The sequence below is a fragment of the Bos grunniens genome, chromosome 3 (genome assembly GCF_055505025.1).
Source record: "Bos grunniens cultivar Pamir isolate PY7600 chromosome 3, Bosgru_T2T1.0, whole genome shotgun sequence".
Classification (NCBI taxonomy): Eukaryota; Metazoa; Chordata; class Mammalia; order Artiodactyla; family Bovidae; genus Bos; species Bos grunniens.
Genome location: NC_141167.1, coordinates 51,176,002 through 51,196,337, shown reverse-complemented (window position 1 = coordinate 51,196,337; position 20,336 = coordinate 51,176,002). Strand labels below are relative to the sequence as shown.

The 20,336-nt window shown below is 39.2% G+C and overlaps 2 protein-coding genes across 3 annotated transcripts in view; one reads left to right on the top strand and one right to left on the bottom strand.

Moving 5' to 3' along the window:
- TNNI3K (TNNI3 interacting kinase) overlaps window positions 1-20,336 on the bottom strand; it is a 404,175-nt gene that overhangs the window by 79,152 nt on the left and 304,687 nt on the right. The window lies entirely within an intron of this gene.
- On the top strand, window positions 4,258-18,737 carry LRRC53 (leucine rich repeat containing 53). The gene is given in 6 exon segments (XM_086390588.1): window positions 4,258-4,345; window positions 6,700-6,757; window positions 6,759-7,513; window positions 12,776-13,291; window positions 16,296-18,388; window positions 18,390-18,737. Coding segments are annotated over 6 exon segments (3,750 nt in total). The 3' UTR covers window positions 18,630-18,737.

The following is a 20,336-nucleotide window of genomic DNA, read 5'->3' as shown; positions in this document are numbered from 1 at the left end:
TTATGGTCAAATGCTTTAAGAGTTCTGTTTGTTTGTTTATTGTGGGAATTAGCAAACACCCTCTTCCAACAACACAAAAGAAGACTACATATGGATATCACAAGTTGGCCAACACCAAAATCAGATTGATTATATTCTTTACAGCCAAAGATGGACTCTATATAGTCAGCAAAAATAAGACTGGGAGCTGAGGGTGGCTCAGATCATGAAATCCTTATTGCCAAATTCAGACTTAAATTGAAGAAAGTAGGGAAAACCACTAGACCATTCAGGTAAAACCTAAATCAAATCCATTATGATTAAACAGTGGAAAAGAGAAATAGATTTAAGGGACTAGATCTGATAGATACAGTACCTGATGAACTATGGACAGAGGTTCGTGACAATGTACAGGACACAGGGATCAAGAAAAAGAAATGCAAAAAAGAAAAATGGCTGTCTGAGGAGGTGTTACAAATAGCTAAGAAAAGAAGAGAAGTGAAAAGCAAAGGAGAAAAGGAAAAATATACCCATTTGAATGCAGAGTTCCAAAGAATAGCAAAGAGAGATAAGAAAGCCTTCCTCAGTGATCAGTGTAAAGAAATAGAGGAAAACAATAGAATGGGAAAGACTAGAGATCTCTCCAAGAAAATTAGAGATAGCAAGGGAACATTTCATGAAAAGATGGGCTCGATAAAGGACAGAAATGGTAGGAACCCAAAAGAAGAAGATAATATTAAGAAGAGGTGGCAAGAATACACAGAAGAACTGTACAAAAGAGATATTCATGACCCAGATAATCATGATGGTGTGATCACTCACCTAGAGCCAGACATCCTGGAATGTGAAGTCAAGTGGGCCTTAGGAAGCATCACTATGAACAAAGCTAGTGGAGGTGACAGAATTCCAGTTGAGCTATTTCAAACCCTAAAAGATGATGCTGTGAAAGTGCTACACTCAATATGCCAGCAAGTTTGGAAAACTCAGCAGTGGCCACAAGACTGTAAAGGTCAGTTTTTCACTCCAATCCCAAAGAAAGGCAATGCCAAAGAATGCTGAAACCACCACACAATTGCACTCATCTCACACACTAGTAAAGTAATGCTCAACATTTTCCAAGCCAGGCTTCAACAATACGTGAACCGTGAACTTCCAGATGTTCAAGCTGGATTTAGAAAAGGCAGAGGAACCAGAGATCAAATTGCCAACATCCGCTGGATCATCGAAAAAGCAAGAGAAATTCCAGAAACACATCTACTTCTGCTTTATTGACTATGCCAAAGCCTTTGACTGTGTGGATCACAACAAACTGTGGAAAATTCTTCAAATGATGGGAATACCAGACAACCTTACCTGCCTCTTGAGAGATCTGTATGCAGGTCAGGAAGCAACAGTTAGAGCTGGACATGTAACAATAGACTGGTTCCAAATAGGAAAAGGAGTACATCAAGGCTGTATATTGTCACCCTGCTCATTTAACTTACATGCAAAGTACATCATGAGAAATGCTGGGCTGAATGAAGTACAAGCTGGAATCAAGATTTCCAGGAGAAATATCACTAACCTCAGATATGCAGATGACACCAAGCTTATAGCAGAAAATGAAGAACAACTAAAGAGACTTTTGATGAAAGTGAAAGAGGAGAGTGAAAAAGTTGGCTTAAAGATCAGCATTCAGAAAACTAAGATCATGGCATCCAGTCCCATCACTTCATGGCAAATAGATGGGTAAACAATGGAAACAGCAGCTGTTTTGGGGGCTCCAAAATCACTGCAGATGGTGATTGCAGCCATGAAATTAAAAGACGCTTACTCCTTGGTCTTGGTCTAGAGCATGACCACCTCTAGACACCTAACTGGCACTGCTGTAACACACCCTTCCTTTAGCATTGACAGTATTGACCTTTCCTGTGAGTTAAATGATTAATCACTTATTCAGAGTGATGGGTTTTTGTTTGTTTGAGTGATTGGTATCCCATCTCAGAATAGGCAAATGGCACTCTCCCCTGGTGGCTCAGAGGTTAAAGCATCTGCCTGCAGTGCGGGAGACCTGGGTTTGATCCCCAGATCGGGAAGATTCCCCCGGAGAAGGAAATGGCAACCCACTCCAGTACTCTTGCCTGGAGAATCCCATGGATGGAGGAGCCTAGTGGGCTACAGTCCATGGGGTCGCAAAGAGTCGGACACGACTGAGTGACTTCACATTCACATACTCCTTGGGAGGAAAGTTATGACCAACCTAGATAGCATATTGAAAAGCAGAGACATTATTTTACCAACAAAGTTCCGTCTAGTCAAGGCTATGGTTTTTCCAGTGGTCATGTATGGATGTGAGAGTTGGACTACAAAGAAAACTGAGCCCCGAAGAATTGATGCTTCTGAACTGTGGTGTTGGAGAAGACCCTTGAGAGTCTCTCGGACTGCAAGGAGATCCAACCAGTCCATCCTAAAGGAGATCAGTCCTGGGTGTTCATTGGAGGACTGATGTTGAAACTGAAACTCCAATACTTTGGCCACCTGATGCAAACAGCTGACTCAGTGGAAAAGACCCTGATGCTGGGAAAGATTGAGGGCAGGAGGATAAGGGGACGACAGAGGATGAGATGGTTGGATGGCATCATTGACTCGATGGACACGAGTTTGGGTGGACTCCGGGAACTGGTGAATGATAGGGAGGCTTGGCATGCTGCGGTTCATCCAGTCGCAAAGAGTTGGACACAACTGAGCAACTGAAGTGAACTGAACTTATGCTGGGAATGATTGAAGGCAGGAGGAGAAGGGTAAGACAGAGGATCAGACGGTTGGGTGGCATCACCGACTCAGTGGACATGAGTTTGAGTAAGTTCCGCGAGTTGGTGATGGACAGGGATGCCTGGCATGCTGTGGTCCATGGGGTTGCAAAGAGTTGGACACAACTGAGCAACTGAACTGAACTGAATATGTATTTATTGAAGCACAGTTGATTTACAATATTATATTAGTTTTAGGTGTACAAAATAGTGATAGAAACGCAGATGTAGAGAACAGACAGGTGGCCACAGTGGGGGAAAGGAAGGGTGGGATGAGAGTAGCATTGATAGATACACACTAACATGTAAAAGAGATAGCTAGTGGGAACTTGCTGTATAGCACAGGGAGGTCAGCTGAGTGCTCTGTGATGACCCAGGTGGGTGGGATGGGAATGGGAGGGAGTGCCAAGATGGAAGGGATATATGTATACATACAGATGATTCACTTTATGTACAGAATTGTAAAGCAACTACTTGTGCTCAGTCACTTCAGTCATGTCCAACTCTTTGTGACCCCATGGTCTATAGCCCACCAGGTTCCTCTGTTCATGGGGATCCTCAGGCAAGAATATTGGAGTGAGTTGCCATTTCCTTCTCCAGGGGATCTTCCCAACCCAGGGATCGAACCCATGTTTCTTATGTCTCTTGAATTGGAAGGCAGGTTCTTTAGCACTAGATCCACCTGGGAAGCCCAAGATTGTACTCCATTTAAAGTTATTACACAGTGCATACACATGATGGAATATTACTCCATTTGAATCAGTTCTAGTGAGGTGGATGAAACTGGAGCCTATTATACAGAGTGAGGTAAGTCAGAAAGAAAAACACCAAATCAATATATTAATGCATATATATGGAATTTAGATAGATGGTAATGACGACCCTATATGCAAGACAACAGAAGCAGCAGAGATATAAAGAAAAGACTTTTGGACTCTGTGGGAGAAGGCAAGGGTAGGATGATTTGAGAGAATAGCATTGAAACATGTATATTACCAGATGTGAAATAGGTGACCAGCCCAAGTTTGATGCATGAAACAGGGCACTCAAAGCCGATGCACTGGAACAAGCAGAGGGATGGGATGGGGAGGGAGGTGGGAGGGGCATTCGGGATGGGGGACACATGTACACCTGTGGCTGATTCATGTCAATGTATGGCAAAAACCACCACAATATTGTAAAGTAATTAGCCTTCAATTAAAATAAATACATTTACAAATAAAGTTATTACAAATCATAGCTATATTTCTTTGCACTGTCCAATATATCCTTGTTCCCTATAATGGTTCAGTTTAAATTCTATTCAGATTAAGGATTCTTGCCATTTATCTGGCACCATATGAGAACTCACGTTGCTCATTAGAAAGGAGAAATCACCAAAATGCCTCCTGAACTGAATGTACTGAAATCCTTGGATAATAAATGCTGACATTATGACATGCATTGGCCTCTACTTTCCTTTCAGGTGGATGGCTCATACTCTGCCATCATGCTGCAGCTGGTGGTAGCCTGCCCTGCGTCGTGTGCAGTGTGCACCAAAGATGCAACTCTCTGTCACCAACTAACCTATATAGTAGGTAATAAAACCGATCACTCTAAAAATCAGTGTTCAGTGTACTTGGAAAATTCATTACTATGCTCTTCTTTGTCCTGCCTCATCTCTGGGCTCAGCCTGAAAGAGGTAAACATTTTTAAAGAGCAAGCCTTCTTTAGTAACTATATATTGATAATATTATTTTATTTTCCTATTAGTTCCTGGTGGTCTCAACCAAAACTATGTTAAGACCTTTAGAGGTAATTGAGATATCTTGCTATCACAAAAGAATACCATCATTTCAGTCAGTTGCACACTTATTTAATAAATGAAAAAAATAGATCACTTTAATTATATTTTGTCCATACTTTGTGCAGATTTGAAACCTACCACAGGGTGAAAGGAATATCAATGAATCAGAAACCTGAACTGCAATTGTTCAGTATTAGTAAGATTAAGTGATGTACCAGCAAAACAGATTATTATCAAAGTGCATCTAATTTTGAAAGTGTAGTCTTTTTTTATTGGTGGTAAATGAGCTGTAGAAATGCTAACAAGATACACTGCCTGTATTCATTACATATTGCTTGCTTAAGTCAACAATTTAATAAGATACCTTATTAACAAATTTGAGGAGAATGTGATTTACATCCTTATATCCAAGAAGAGATAAACAAGCTATAAACTCTGCCAATCGAAAAACTTCAGAAAAAAATCTAAGATGGAGTAGAAGAAAATGAGTTCTTTCATTTCTAAAATCCTATGACTCCATGAGAATTAAGAGGAAAATAGCATTGTCCTTCCTGACAGGGAAGAGACAGTTTCAAGGCTAGTTGGTCATACACTGTTTCCAGTCTGTGTAGAAAACACTTTCAAAACACTAAATTCCCATCCACTCAAATAAACTTCACTACATTTTTTTTTTTGATCAGAGATAGCTGATGTCTGTAAGAAACAAATATTGCTCATCTACATACTGCACCTTTATATCTTCCTTCTCATTTACAGAATGCCACATTTGTGAAGTTAGATTTCATAAACACAGAGAAGTAAATGGATGACTTGTGAATGGAGCCTGTCTGGTCCTAGACAAGAAGTAACTGACAGAAACAATAGCTTGCTCCCTCAGAGTCAGAAATCTCTAGGGGACTGAGGATTCTTAAAAAAACAAAAAAAAAAAAACAAAAAAAAAACCTCTCTCAATCCATATCAAAAACAATAATGAAAGAAACAAAATGCCAGCCTGGCCAGAATTAACAGAATTCAAATAACCAGTAATAAATTCTAAAAAACAGCACCCCCACCCTGCCAAACAAAACCCCATGACATAGACTTGCTACTGCTACAGAAATGAGAGCAATTCTTCCAAAAGAAGGCGCTGTGGAAATCTTTTGTCTTTTACATTCTTTTTTCCTCTCTTTGTTTCAATGCTATAGTCTGAATTTCATAAGGGAATTCTGATTTGCTTCCCCCATGGCTGATTGTTCAAATATCACCTGTAGACCTCCCTGGGACAATGGACTCTTCCATCCTTATGACACTGTCATTGGCAGTCGAAACAATTTTAGCATGATAAAGATGTGTTACAATAACTCTTGATTATAATACATCTTTATTGAGTTAAAATGCTTTGATTTCTAATGACAGAGCAGTGATAGCTCTGGGGTGATTATGGTGAAGGGATTTAACAGTTGGAAGCCCTGAGTACCACCTGTCATCACATGATGGACTTCATTGGAGGGAACAGATATTAGACAGGAGGCCAGGATGGCCCAGACTATAATGAGAACCCCACTGACAGATCCTCGGCTTGTCTGGAGAGAATATAGATCCTTACCAAGTTGCCGACTTCTAGCCTGAAGCTAAAAAGCAGAAACCAGCACTCCTTCTCACTTCCCCCACCCCAACCCACACCTTTATGTTTGAGAAAAAATATGACTGGCTTTACAGTATAAATATACATTGCTTGCAGAAAACTGGTTAGGAACTCAGACACAGGCTCAGCTCTTGACTGAATCTGTCTTGGGCCAGCAGGGCTAGAGTATGTTGGTACACAGCTTCACAGACAGAAAGCCTGAGAAGCCACTTTCAAAAAAAAAAAAAAAAATTCATGATGATAATCCCAAACAATGAATTAAATTTGACATCTCAAGGAACAGATGGGTTTAGGTTTCTCAAATAAACATGTCATGGTAACAAAAAATATAAAAATCCATCATTCTGATAAAGAGCTGCCTTCCCCTTAAACTGAGAAATCAGAGGATCATTTTCATTTTGTTTATTGTTCTTACCCAGGTGATAAGATTGCTCAGAGGGTATTGATTATCTCTGCTCTCCGCGGTGCTCCCCTCCCACGTGTGTGTACTTGCTTCTAGTCTGTGCTTTTCTTCCCCACAGCAGCCCCTGTGACCACGAGGGTTTTAATCATCACTGATGGATATCTCTCCTCTATAGAGTACAAATCTGTCCCTCTTGTTTAATCTCGCCCTGCTCTCTTTGAGCAGAAATGGCATCGAGGATGTTCGGGAAAATGCCTTGCACAGCCTTTCAAAGTTGCAGTCGTTGTTGCTGGGGCACAACTGAATATCCAGCTCTTCACTCACTGATCACACCTTCAGCAAGCTTCGCAGACTGCAGGTGCTGGCGCTCAGCCACAACGCCCTCCACACCCTGCAAGGGTCTTGGTTCCGAAACACCAGGGGCTTGAGCCGGCTCCAGCTGGATGGGAATCAGATCACTAATCTGACGGACAGATCTTTTGGAGGCACACGTCTCCACAGTCTCAGGCATCTGGATTTATCTAACAATTTTATTTCCTTTATTGGGAAAGATGCCTTCCGGCCCCTGCCTCAACTACAGGAAGTAGACCTTTCTCGAAATAAGTTGGCCCACATGCCGGATGTTTTTACTCCCTTGAAGCAGTTAATCCATCTGAGTTTAGATAAGAACCAGTGGAACTGCACTTGTGCTCTCTACCAGCTTGCCCGATTCTTAAGAAACTACATAAAGTCTTCTGCTCGCACGCTCAGGAACACCAAGGACCTAAGCTGTCAGCCGTCCACCATGGCTGCAGCCACTACCAACAGTGTACTAAGGCTGTCTGAGACCAACTGTGATTCCAAGGCTGCCAACCTCACTCTGGTTCTAAAGGACAGAAGTCCCCTCTTCCCAGGGCAGGATGTGGCCCTGCTGACTGTCCTTGGCTTTGCAGGTATGACAGGGAGAAGCGTACCCAGCTCTTCTCCATATTCTTGAAATTCACTATGATGTCTTTCTCTGGCAACTGGGGAGCCTTTTCAGAGCTTGCAGAAGACAGACATTGTCATTAGTGTGAGAAGATGCTAGCTGATTTGGCATAGGTTGCAAACATTTCCTGTTGCAAAGAAACTGTCTAACACAGAGGAAAGGGCCTTGAGCCAGAATTCAAGAGCTCTGTGTCGATGTGTGGGTGTGTGCTAAGTAGCTTCAGTCCTGTCTGACTCTTTGCGACCCTGTGGATCATTGCCCACCAGGCTCCTCTGTCCATGGCATTCTCCAGGCAAGAATACTGGAGTGGGTTTCCATTTCCTCCTCCAGGGGATCATCCCAATCCAGAGATCAAACTGGCATCTCTTACTTCTCCACATTGGCAGGCGGGTTCTTTACCACTAGCGCCACCTGGGAAGTCCCAAGAGCTCTGGTCCTGGTATAACTAGCACTGCGATCTTCAGTACTTTGCTGTTCAGACTTTAGTTTAATTGTGTGTAATGAAGGAATACCCTATATTTCAGTCATCCATTACTGATATGTACTGATACATTCATTAAGATATTAGGGGTTTCAAAAAGCCATGAGACCTAGTCTCTTTCTTCAAGGCACTCATATCTGTGTGCCTGTCTGTGGTAGTAAGAATCAGTGGGCTTTACCAAGGACAGGGGGAGGCTATAATGACAATCCAGTGTGTCCTGCTTTATAGCGCTTGTATAAGTGATGACTGGGCTTCCCTCCTGGCTCAGTGGTAAAGAATCCACCTGCTAATGCAGGAGATGTAAGTTTGATCCCTGGGTTGCGAAGAGCCCCTGGAGAAGGAAATAATAACCCACTATAGTATTTTTGCCTGGGAAATCCCATGGACAGAGGAGCCTGGTGGGCTACAGCCCAAGGGGTCACAAAAGAGTCAGACATGTCTAGGGACTAAACAAAAACAAATAAGTGATGATTAAGGGCATGAGCTCCACAGTTAGGTTACCCGGGTTGGAAATTTGGTTCTGCTCTTACTTGCTGTGTGACTTGGGCAAATTATTTAGCTGCTCTGTGCCTTGGTTTCCATCCATTTGGGGATTTTGAATTTTTTAAAGATTTCTGTTTATCTAACTTGTTCATATACTTGGCCCATTACCACACCCACTCCCAACTAAGGAAAGGATACCATCCAACCCTTTAATTTTTCTATAGTTGTTTTAAATTTTTTAAACTATTCATCATTACATCTCATTATATATCATTATGATATAGTGTAATGTTTCATTGTGATTAGTCAAAGACCAAATATGCGTGAGATTTGTTGAGTTATCTAGATGTTTGTATGCTTTCAGTGCATGGTAAGATCCTTTGTATTTGTGGGTACCATGGTGATGAAAAGTGTGTGAGTGTGTTTGGGGGATTTTTAGCTCTTGACACTTATACTTTTAATCAGGATAGATGGAAACCAGTATCAGGTCTAGACACTGAAATGACCACCAGCAGTAATCAAATTCACTTGAAAGTGAGTTCAAATCCTTTCAGAAAGATAAATTGTTTTAGAAAATGTGTAACCATCTCAGTAATTTTATGTGCTAAGAAACAATTTACTACAAAAGGCAAAAACACTAGGGCAACAGAGTTTTTCCTTAAATGTGTTTCTTATCATAGAATCCTACTTCAAGGGGAAAATTAATAGACATTCCAATAAAAATACCAAGAGATACCCATATAAGCAATATGTTGTCAGGTTCAAATAGATTTGAGCAATGCTGGATTAAAGTGAAATAGGCTTCTTTACCACAGCATTTCTTGTATCTTTCATTTTTCTAATAAACATTATGAGTCTCTAAGAGGAAGATATACTGTGGAGCATTTCTCAGACTTATTTGACCATTAACCTTTTTTTCCCCCACAGAGGAAATTCTCATTGAACTTGTATTTTGTAGGAGGTTGCTTTGGAAATATTACAATAGATACAATTTTTAGTATCTCCTAGGTATTTTTGATATATATTTTTAGAAAAGATTTTGCCAAGTTAACAACTCTGCATTAGTGTAGAGATACATAAAAATTCTGGAAGATTCCAAAGGTTTTATCAAAATGATAGGAAGCTAAACTTTATAAATATTATTATATGCCTGTTAAGTTATAGCATGTGAAATTACCAGAAAAATGTACCCTTCATTGATTAACTATTACAGATGCTGTTTTTAAGAGAGATTCATCTTTAAGACAACTCTTGACTTTTGATATTAATTTACTCCTTTTAAGGTGCTACTTTTCCTAAAGCAAAAGTGTGATCAATAATCTATATCTCTAGATTGTGGGAAGAAGACTTAGAACTAAAATTTGGCCTCTGATTTTATTTTCTTCTTTGACTATAGATAAATCATCACAATTCCAAAGAATATATAAAATCATATCCCGTGAATTTAAACCAATAAGTGGCTAATTGGCACCTAACCCTTCCTATTCTGTGAACTAGAGGATAAACAAGAAAGCTTTCATGAAGCTGTAACATTGCCAATACTTCGATGAGATTTTTATCATTAATATTGCATTTTTCTAACTCAGAAGGATTGTTAGAACACTTCTTATTTTTTTTTATTATTTTTTTTAGAACACTTTTCAAAAAATTAAAAAATAGCAACAATGCCCATGGCAATGAAAATCAGCCATCTTCTTGACAGCAGGTTCAAACTGCCTACAAGCTTCATTCGCTGCTTTTGCTCTCTGCACTAACAGTGAGTGACCATACCTGAGTGGCAACATGATACAGACATAGCTCTAGCATCAATAGTGGGAGAGTGAGTGGTTCCTCACTGTTTGGACACAATTACAGAGAAACTTTATCCCATAATCAAATTATATGTACTTCCGTTTCAATGGCTGACTCATCTGTTTAATAAAATTGAGGTCTTTTCTTCCTTTATTATGGTTTAGTAACTGCATCAGTCATACAAAGTATTCTCTTAATAATCTGTTTTGGACTTTTCTCCCTAATAGCTGAGGCTTCTAGGATCTAATAGAACAATACAAAGCCTACTTTGGTAGCACCAACAATTGTAACCGCAATAATACATAACAATGACCACTCACTGAATCTCACTATGTCAAAGAACTGTGTTAAACATGTCACATATATTGTCTCACTTTATCTCTGAGTGGTATTAATTATTCCTGTTTGATAGAAAAGAAACAATAAGGCTTAGAGAGGTTAGAAAATGTGCCCAAGAAAAGTATCAGGACAGAGCTTTGAATCCTAAGCTTTCTTACTTAGAAAGTAAGAGATATAGAGATGTGTCTAAAATTTTATTATTTTCATACTTTTGACATTTAAAAATCAAAATTTTATTTGGAATAGCCCAGACTATAAGATCTTGCAATTAAAATGTTCTGACCTAACTTCGGCTACTACTTAAAAAAAAAAAAATATTGTGTTTTTATTAGAGATTTCATTATCTCAATATGTTATAACATTCTCCAAGAGTGTATTGATGTTAAATAAATTAAAATGGGGTGCAAAACATTAAGATATGGTAAGCTACACAAAGGTTAGCAGATTTTTGTTTTTGATTTTTTTTTTTTTTACCAGAAAGTGCTATTCTATTTGGTTAATCTTCATCTTTAACAGAAAAAATGAAACAACTATGCTTGATACCTTCTCTTTTCTTGAAAGTTTAAAGAAATATCATCACATTTTCACTAAAGTTATCTGCCATAGACAGAACCAGGCAAAGTGCTATCAAGGAGTCTAGAAAGCTGATAACATCTCATTCACTGCCATTATCTCCAGAGTCAGGGAACCGAGTTTACAGGGCAACTGACTTGCTCAAGGTCACACAGCAAGTTATAGATAAAGCTGGATGTAGAACACAGAGGTCCAAACTCAGTCTATACTGACAACATGTTCTCCTGATTACCGTTCTGGAGATTTGCGAGATTAGATCACTCTGCTTTTCATTATTAGAATTCATAAAACAGAATTCTTTCTGTTTACTTAAGAGTATTCAATAAATATTTCTGGAGTGCCTCCTCTCTGCCAGTGTTGTGGTCACTGGAGATACAATGTCAAACAAGACTGAAAAAGTCCATTTCCTCAGAGTGCTTAATTCTAACAGGGGAGGACAGACAGTGAACAAGCAAATGAATAAGTGAACAGAAAACTTTTACATTGTTATAAGTGCTAAGAAAAAGAAATCATTGTGTCAGAGGAAGAGCTGGGTGTAACTGAGACTTTGGTTTGAGCATCTAGGTGGCTGAGGGTGCCATTTGTCAAGATGAAAAACTGTGAGGCAGAAAGAGGTTAGACTTTGCACTCGAGTCTGAGAAATACTACCCTTTACTATTATATTTAGATGATAAGCTAGCCTACAGAGAACATGAAATGACAGTACCAGGAATTCTGAGATTAGATGTCAATCATTTTATTGTGGGAGTTCATAGAAGGGGGTGATCTTTGCAAGATTAAAAAAAAATAGCAAAACGATCAAGAAACCATGAGGTATTGGTTTAGATTTTAAAGGATAAATAAAATTCAAATAAGCAGAGATAGGAGAAAGTATTATAACCATGAGTAAGAGAATACACGAAGGCTTAGAAGGACATTTTAAGACTAATGAATTGAAGAGTTTGAAGCGTAGTGCTTGAATGTGAAAAATAATTTAAAAAATAAGGCTAGGAAGGAAGGTTATGGCCAAATTAGAGTCTTGAATGCCAAGGAGTTTGACCTTTATACTAATAGAAGCCAATGATGTATTCTGAGGTAGGGGATAAATCTTTAGGGATGATTAAAATATGGCAATAGCTTGTAGAATCTTTTTTTCTTTGGGGGAGGAGGTTATTGTATATGAGAATTTCAGGGTATATGCTAAACATTGTCTATTTTTATTAATTATGGGATTAATAAATGGAAGTTTCAGTTCCCTTAGGCAGAAAAGAATGTTAATGTAGGAATTATTTTAATCTGAATGAATTTCAGTCCGTGAAAAAACTTTTTCTGTCAAACACATTCCAGATGGTATTGTTTCTTATAATTTTTAATAGATACAAAGAAAGATCCAAATTGGAAAACAGAACAATGTTGATTAAATAGCCTCTATCTGAACTAATATTTTCCACATGGTGATAGATCACCCACCCATTTCAATGCCCTCTAAGCCATTAACCTTGGTACTTGTGGATTTCACATTTGACGATTTATGTTTCTTTCTATGATGTTATCTTTTAATAGTCTCTCCATTTGTCACAGGAGCTGTTGGTCTCACTTGCCTAGGTTTAGTTGTATTTAACTGGAAACTTCAACAAGGCAAAGCAAATGAACACACATCAGAAAACCTTCCTTGCAGAACCTTCAATGAATCCCTGTGTGATCATGAGGCAAGAAATTACCACGCTCAGGGATACTGTAACTGCCACTTAACTCAGGAAAACGAGATAAAGGTCATGTCCATTGTGGGGGCCGGAAAGGAAATGCCACTTTCACAGGAAAGCAGCCATCAAGCAGTACAGGCCTCTGGCTCCACAGCCCTTGACGGATCATTTAGAAACCTGAAAGGGAAGGGCCATGGGGCAGACAGCACTTTCTTCTGCTTTGGTGGCAGATTGCTGCAGTCAGGATGTTCAGAGCCTTCTGGGAATATGGCAGCTTTTAATGAAGCTGGCTTACTTACAAGATATTGTCCACAGAGAGTTGAAGGGTGGAGGAATCATGAGCCTGGGGAAGGCCAACCTCAAACTTTGCCACAGCATGTAACAAGAACGACAGGTGAGTTGTCTTGCTTGAAAAGTCCCACTTGGTTTAAATCGCTTTTGATTTCCTCGAAAGAGTAATGCCATAGAAGTCACCATGGAACTAGGTTATTCTTCTCCTAAAGATACTGGATGTGCATTTTTGGGTGTATGTATGCACATGTGTGTTTACAGTGAGGTGTACATGGATGCTTCCAACCCTCAGGAGCTGAGAGTACATCTTGTACCCCTTGGAAAGTGAATTTCATGACCCAACACCTAAATTTTTTTTTTTTTTTTAAAGAAGACTTTTCAATAGCAATAGCACTGTTAAGTGGAGAAGGAAATGGCAACCCATTCCAGTATTCTTGCCTGGAGAATCCCAGGGACAGAGGAGCCTAGAGGGCTGCCATCTGTGGGGTCGCACAGAGTCGGACACGACTGAAGTGACTTAGCAGCAGCAGCAGCAGCACTGTTAAGATTTATGGGAAGCCGAGTATTGGCTTCTGTTCCAACATCCGTCGAGCTCTAATGCCAGTTCTGCAGTAAGCAACCTTCCCAGAGCATGACATGTTAGAAGAATGGGCCTTCTAATGCTAGTGATTCATTTCAGGAATGATGTCAAGACACACACTATGCTTGCTGAGCTGTCAGGGATGATAACTTCCCAGTTCAGGGAAAGTCAGGACTTAATTCATCGTCCCATGTTGGAAGCCAAGTGAATCTGGCCGTGACACTACCCACTGTACATGGGCGATGTCAATATTTAGGTGGAAGCAATGAATTAAATGTCTTCCTTTTTCTCCCTGAATAGTAAGGCAATGCTCTCAGGCTTAGTGGTGAAAACTTTGACAGCCGCTCTGTAAAGAGGTTCCTGTCATTTATTTGAATTGGTTTACAACAAGCAGAGCTTTCTCTCAGAACATGAATGACAGAGGTGCTGCACCAAGAAATTCTTACCATGGGGATCTGGCCCTAAGGATTTAGGGACAATTGGAGATAAATAAAATTGTATATTGTTTCACATGTGATATAAAGTAGGGTGTGAATTTATGCCACTGCATCCCTCAGACTTCAGCTCTTACCAGTTTTGGGGTCATCATGATTTGATTGAAAAGAGAAATGGCCAAGAAAGGAAACATCTGCTGTAGAAACTCGATCCGATTAGTTTTATTTTATAAAGGAATAAGCACTTAACCTTTCCATAAAATCATACCTTAGGCAGATGTTTCCTTTTAGCTTTGTCGAGAGCCTTCGCATCTCTGTGGGAAACTCCTATACTGAAGGGAATGTTGTCTCTTAACCATTTAAAACCCAGTCTTTTGTTTCACACAGAGAAAACGGATTTGTCAAATCAACACAATCACTTTAAGAAAGACTTGAAATTCTACATGCCAGGCATTGTACTGTATCCAGAAAAAGAGAAAAACAGTCAAGACCACACCTACTCTGAAAAAGAAGTCTGTAAGAGGCAATGTCACTCTGATTAGGCCTTCTAAGTCAGAAACACAGAATTACAGTGTTTCAGGGGTAGAGGAGACTTTGGAGATGATCTGGTCCAAAAGCTTTTAATATTTATCTTTGAGCCATGGAGCTGTCTTAGAATATGATAAATTCTCTCCCCAGAATAATTTTATAACTGCAAAAGTTCCCTTCTAGTCTAATCTCCTGATATGCAGTGAGTTAATGACTTCTCCAAGGTCATTCTGAATGTTGAAGGCAGATCTTAGATTAGAATTGGATGCAAGCTGGGGCTATTTCACCTGTTTCTTTCTATCGCTCCAAGAAATACTTCTTTGGATAAAACAATTTCACAGACCCAGAGAAAGAACACTGATAAGATGTAATTTTAAACTTAATATGCATTGTGGAAGAGGATAGGGTTTAGTATCAGATAGATCTGGGTCAAACTCTGCCCATATCATTTAGCTGACACATGACTGGGGGAGAATATTCAACTTCTCTAAACTTGTTTCTTTCTCTGTAACTGTGATAGGATGATAGAACTTATCCAATGGATCAGGTCTCTTAAATGAAATAATGAATGTACGCTATTTTGTACAATGCCGACCTCTTAGTATATACTCAATGGTGAACTATTACTATTATTTTTGTCATTAACATTATTTAACATGGTTCATTAATATTATATTAATGCAAACCATTTAAAAGTCTTCAACACAGACCAGGCCACAGTCCAAAACACATTCATTTAACAAATATTTAATGAATACACTATTAAGTGAAGTAAAATAGATATGGACTCCACATGAATGGAGCCAGTAATATCACAAGTATATCTGTTGCTGCTGAGGTTACGGAGAAGGCAATGGCACCCCACTCCAGTACTCTTGCCTGGCAAATCCCATGGACGGAGGAGCCTGGTAGGCTGCAGTCCATGGGGTCGCTAAGATCAGACGTGACTGAGCGACTTCACTTTCACTTTTCACTTTCATGCATTGGAGAAGGAAATGGCAACCTGCTCCAGTGTTCTTGCCTGGAGAATCCCAGGGACCCGGGAGCCTGATGGGCTGCCGTCTATGGGGTCGCACAGAGTTGGACACGACTGAAATGACTTAGCAGCAGCAGCAGCAGCAGCTGAGGTTATCATCTGCTTGAAACCTGTTACTCAATATTGTATTACATTCTTCTTAATGATTTAGTTCCAAGTGGTAAATGAGTTAAGAAAAAGTTACTATAGCTATTTGGAAAGAATTTAAACATTATTCATATTTAAAGCTAACCTAACTGACAACTAATCTAAAGATTTACAACTATGAATATTTTTATTTCTAATTCCACAACTTTTACATCAGCATCAATCACAACTGATTAAAATGTGTCCATAAAGAGTGTCATTGCAAACACACCAAACTGCCAAATGTCCCTTAAGTATTTGGCTAAAATATTAAGGAAATATTCAAGAATTGCCATAATCGGAGGAGTCCTTTTTGTACCTTTCATAAGGTTTCTAAGCATCTGTTTGGTTGGGGTAATAAAACTATGCTCAGTGCTAAATTCCTGCATTTATTGTTCAGCAGATATCAGCAGTGACACATTTAGTAGAAGATATGCAACATCGGCTTCAGCCTTGGCAAGAGGAAGTCTTGAAAAGCATTTAACAAATGAATCATGGCAGCCTCCAATGGAAAAAGGAGACAATGGCTTACAACCTCACAGGCAGAGACATTTTATTACAGGCTCATCATCCAAGCCTTGTGAGCCTGAGGAACACTCTGTACAAAGGATCTTGCAAAAACACAGGTCAAAATATGATGATCCTTGTAGACTGTTAACACAGAGCAGTCCTGGGTATTTTCAGCCAAATAATTCTCTTATCTGTAAATATGTGCCCTGTGATCAATTTCAAGATTACATGAAAGAAAAGAAGCCAAATTGTCGAAAACATTCAAAGCCCAAGAAGGAGCAAATCCAAATTAACAGAGCAATAGAAAAATTCCTCCTGAGTGAGAACAACATGGAGTTATCAGGGTTATCAACAAAAATCAAGAAAACATATTCCCCTAAGAAGGTTAGCTTCCATCATCCTGATTTAATAGAAAAAAATAGTTTGGTGATGTCATCCAAAACATCAAGCCATTGGAAAGAGCAGAAAAATGAAAGTAACCTGACCAACTTGGATCTCAAAAAATGTAGCAACCCTTGTGAAAGAAACAAAGGAGGAAAGGGGCTTACTGATCCACAGATTCTGAAAAAGAAGAGAACCAATCCAGCTGACTTCAAAGGGAAAAGTAAAGCACAAAATTTAAGGATAAAATTAAATTTAAGCCCTTTTAGAAAAGTCAGAGTCCATCCAGAAAAATCCTTGCCAGATCTCCCAAAGAAACTCAAACGAGCATCATTACCTCCTGATAAATTCTCCACAGCTTCTGAGAAAGAAGCCAGAGTAAACCTTGAGCCCTCTGCAGATTTTCGCCAACAGTCAGAAGGTAACAACTATGTTAAATTCACTGCAAAGAGGCTGCCTCTCAAACATGCCCCCAAGCAGACCCCATATTACAGAAAAAACATGAAAAAGCCTTCTCTGCTCAGTGCTAACGACTTGTCTGTGGCCAACCAGAGCTCTATGGAAGGCACCTGTCACCCTACTGGACATATTCCCGATGGAGACCCATCAACACTGACTCAGCCCACACCCACTGTTGCTGAACATGGGCATTCACACTCCTCCTTCTCAACTGAGCATGTGCGAGGTACAGCTTGCATCATAATGGGCATCCCAAGTTATTTACCAGCAACTTTGGAAAACATAGGAAGGGATGTTTTATCATCCCACCATTCTAGGGGGGCTACTGACCAAGGGGCAACAGAGCCCACTGAACACATGGAGCAGGACAAATTGAAGACCAGTGAGCTAAGCCAGTTTTCTATGTCCCTAGGGAATCAAATCAGCAGGACTGACACCTATGAGGAACATACTTTAAATCAAAAACAAACCTTAAAACATACAGAGCAACTCTCAAGTCACGAACAACTTGGAAATGAGAAAACATTAATGACAAAACCCAAAATATCACATCCAATTGTGGAAAGCTGTGTTATGGATGAGGGAAATGATGTAGAAACAAAACTTCCTAAAACAGAAACTTTTGATTGCTCTCCTGTTCCCCAGACACAATCCAAGGGCAACTTAACATTTATGAAGACAAATTTTATTCCATACCAAAATAGAATAATGCTTCCCAAGGATATCAGTACCTCTCTGAGTACTCAAGCCATCTGGCCTCTAACCAATAGTAGTGAAAAAGGAATTGACAGCATAAATGCATTGCCCAGAGATGACGGAGCTGAAGCACTGGAGATAAAAATAGTAGGGAAAGATGAGAAAAAAAGGCTCGATGAAAGCACGGCAGATTTTAGTATGTTAATTAGGACCACACAGATGACCTTAAATGGCACCAGAGAAGAAAAGCAACAAACTTGGGAAAATGGAAAAAGTGAAAACCATGTATTCTTTGATTCAGATTCTGTTGAGGCAACTAAAGATTTAAGAATGATGAGTCCCCATGAAACCCAAAATAGACTACCTTGTAGTGAAATAGATCTTAAAATTAACAGTAATATGCATTATTTGAAAGAAGTTCAAAATATTCAACCAGATACAGATGATAACAGGTACACATAAAAAAGGTGCAATGACAGGGGAGACATTACCAGAGTCAAAAGACATTAGTTTTGAGGCAGAAAATGAGGTGCCTCTAATTCCTCGAAGAATAAATGAAGCTGAAAACTCTGCTCCTAAACCTACACTGTATCCACCAGCTGCTGAATATGTTAATTCATCACCTTTAGAGGCAGAACAAAGTGAACACAATAACTCAAATAGTAATCCTTTTCTACTTCAGCTTTCTTAAAAAAGACACACAAACACCCCCTAGCCTTTGCATGCATTTCAAATGCATTATTTTGAAGGGAGAATCCTCAGTGACTCTTTGTTATCAATAAAATAAAAGTACATAGTTGAATATAACACAAAAATCAAGCCATAAGATATGTTTGACACAATTAATTGAGTTTGCATCTCTAAGGAATGGGGAAATGGGAAAGAAGAATTGGGCCTCATCCTGGAAAGAAAGCAAACATTAAAAAAAAAAAAAAAGCCTTAAGCAAATGAAAGATTAAATAGGAAAAAGTGCTTGAGCAGATTTATACTTGATGATTATTTTATGGAAATTACTATACACATCTCAATTAGTGGTATTACAATATTGCTTTCTACACAGATGATTATATATTCATATTTGTGCCTGATCTGTTTTCCTAATTATGGTATGAAAATAAAAATTGAGCTTTGTTAACTGTAGTCTAGCTGATATGCATATTGGCATGTTTCAACCATTTGCAACTGTTCTGTTAACAATTATGCTAGGTCCTAAGTAGAAGTCTTTAAAACCTGTTATTTCTCAAAGGGAAAAACATTACAGATTTCCAGAGGTAGTAGGCCATTTCTATAAAATCTGTTAAATCCTATAAATCCACTAGGTGGAGATCTCGACTTCAATCATTTTAGAACAAATGGGGCTTCAAAATCAACACAATAGCTTCAGAACAAAAGGCATCTTAACAGGCTTTATTGCCAGTTGTTATTAACTTAAGATTTTGAAAACTAAATAACCCATTAGCGTGTAAGCTTTAAGGCCTGAGCTCTTGAATTTAGCATGCCACTACTGTTTGGTGTGAGTATTCCTCCTTGTGCACAGAGATTAAATGTCTTCATAAACATTAGATTTCAAGCAATGGTAGAATAAGCATTTCTTATTCAAAGCCACACTTATTTCAAAGTTAGAGGTATACTCAATTTTATTAATGATATCCTAGTAAAATGTTGAAACCGTATCTTCATGGTATAGAATAATATATTTCACATTTCCTAGTGGGAAAAAAAGGTTGCAAAGACAACTTTCTTTTCCCTATCTCCATATATAAGTCTCTGTATCCTTGTAATCTACATGTGGCAATATTATAAAGCTTAAAAGCTTTTAGAACAATGTAAATATTGCTTAGAAGGCAACCTGTCTCCTGTTTTCTTTCCTATTCAGAATTGCTAGCAAATGACAAACTTTTTATTTTGAAAAGTCCCTAAACTTATTCTCTCTCTTTCTTTCCCATCTTACCTGGGTTTCAAAATTTTCTTGCCTTTAATTCCTACTCATCTCCCCTCTCTGCTTGAGCTCAACTCCTATGCCATCTGTCTGCCTCGCCTGATCCCACTTCATTTTGTCAAGTACCTTGAAGGTGAGAAGTTTGCACCTACGCAAACCCCTTGCACAATAAATTTACTGTATTCTAATTCCTGAGCTTCTCTGGTGGCTGCGTGGTAAAGAATTTGCCTGCTAATGCAGGAGACATGGGTTCAATCCCTGGGTCAGGAAAATCCCCTGGAGAAGGAAATGGCAACCCACTCTGGTATTCTCGCTTGGGAAATTCCATGGACAGAGGAGCCTGGTAGGCTACAGTCCGTGGGATAGCAAGAGGGTTGGACACAGCTTAGAGACTAAACAATTCTAATTGCCAGCTCTCTCAGTTTTGTAGAGCTGATTAGACTTTTTCTCTGTAGCTAT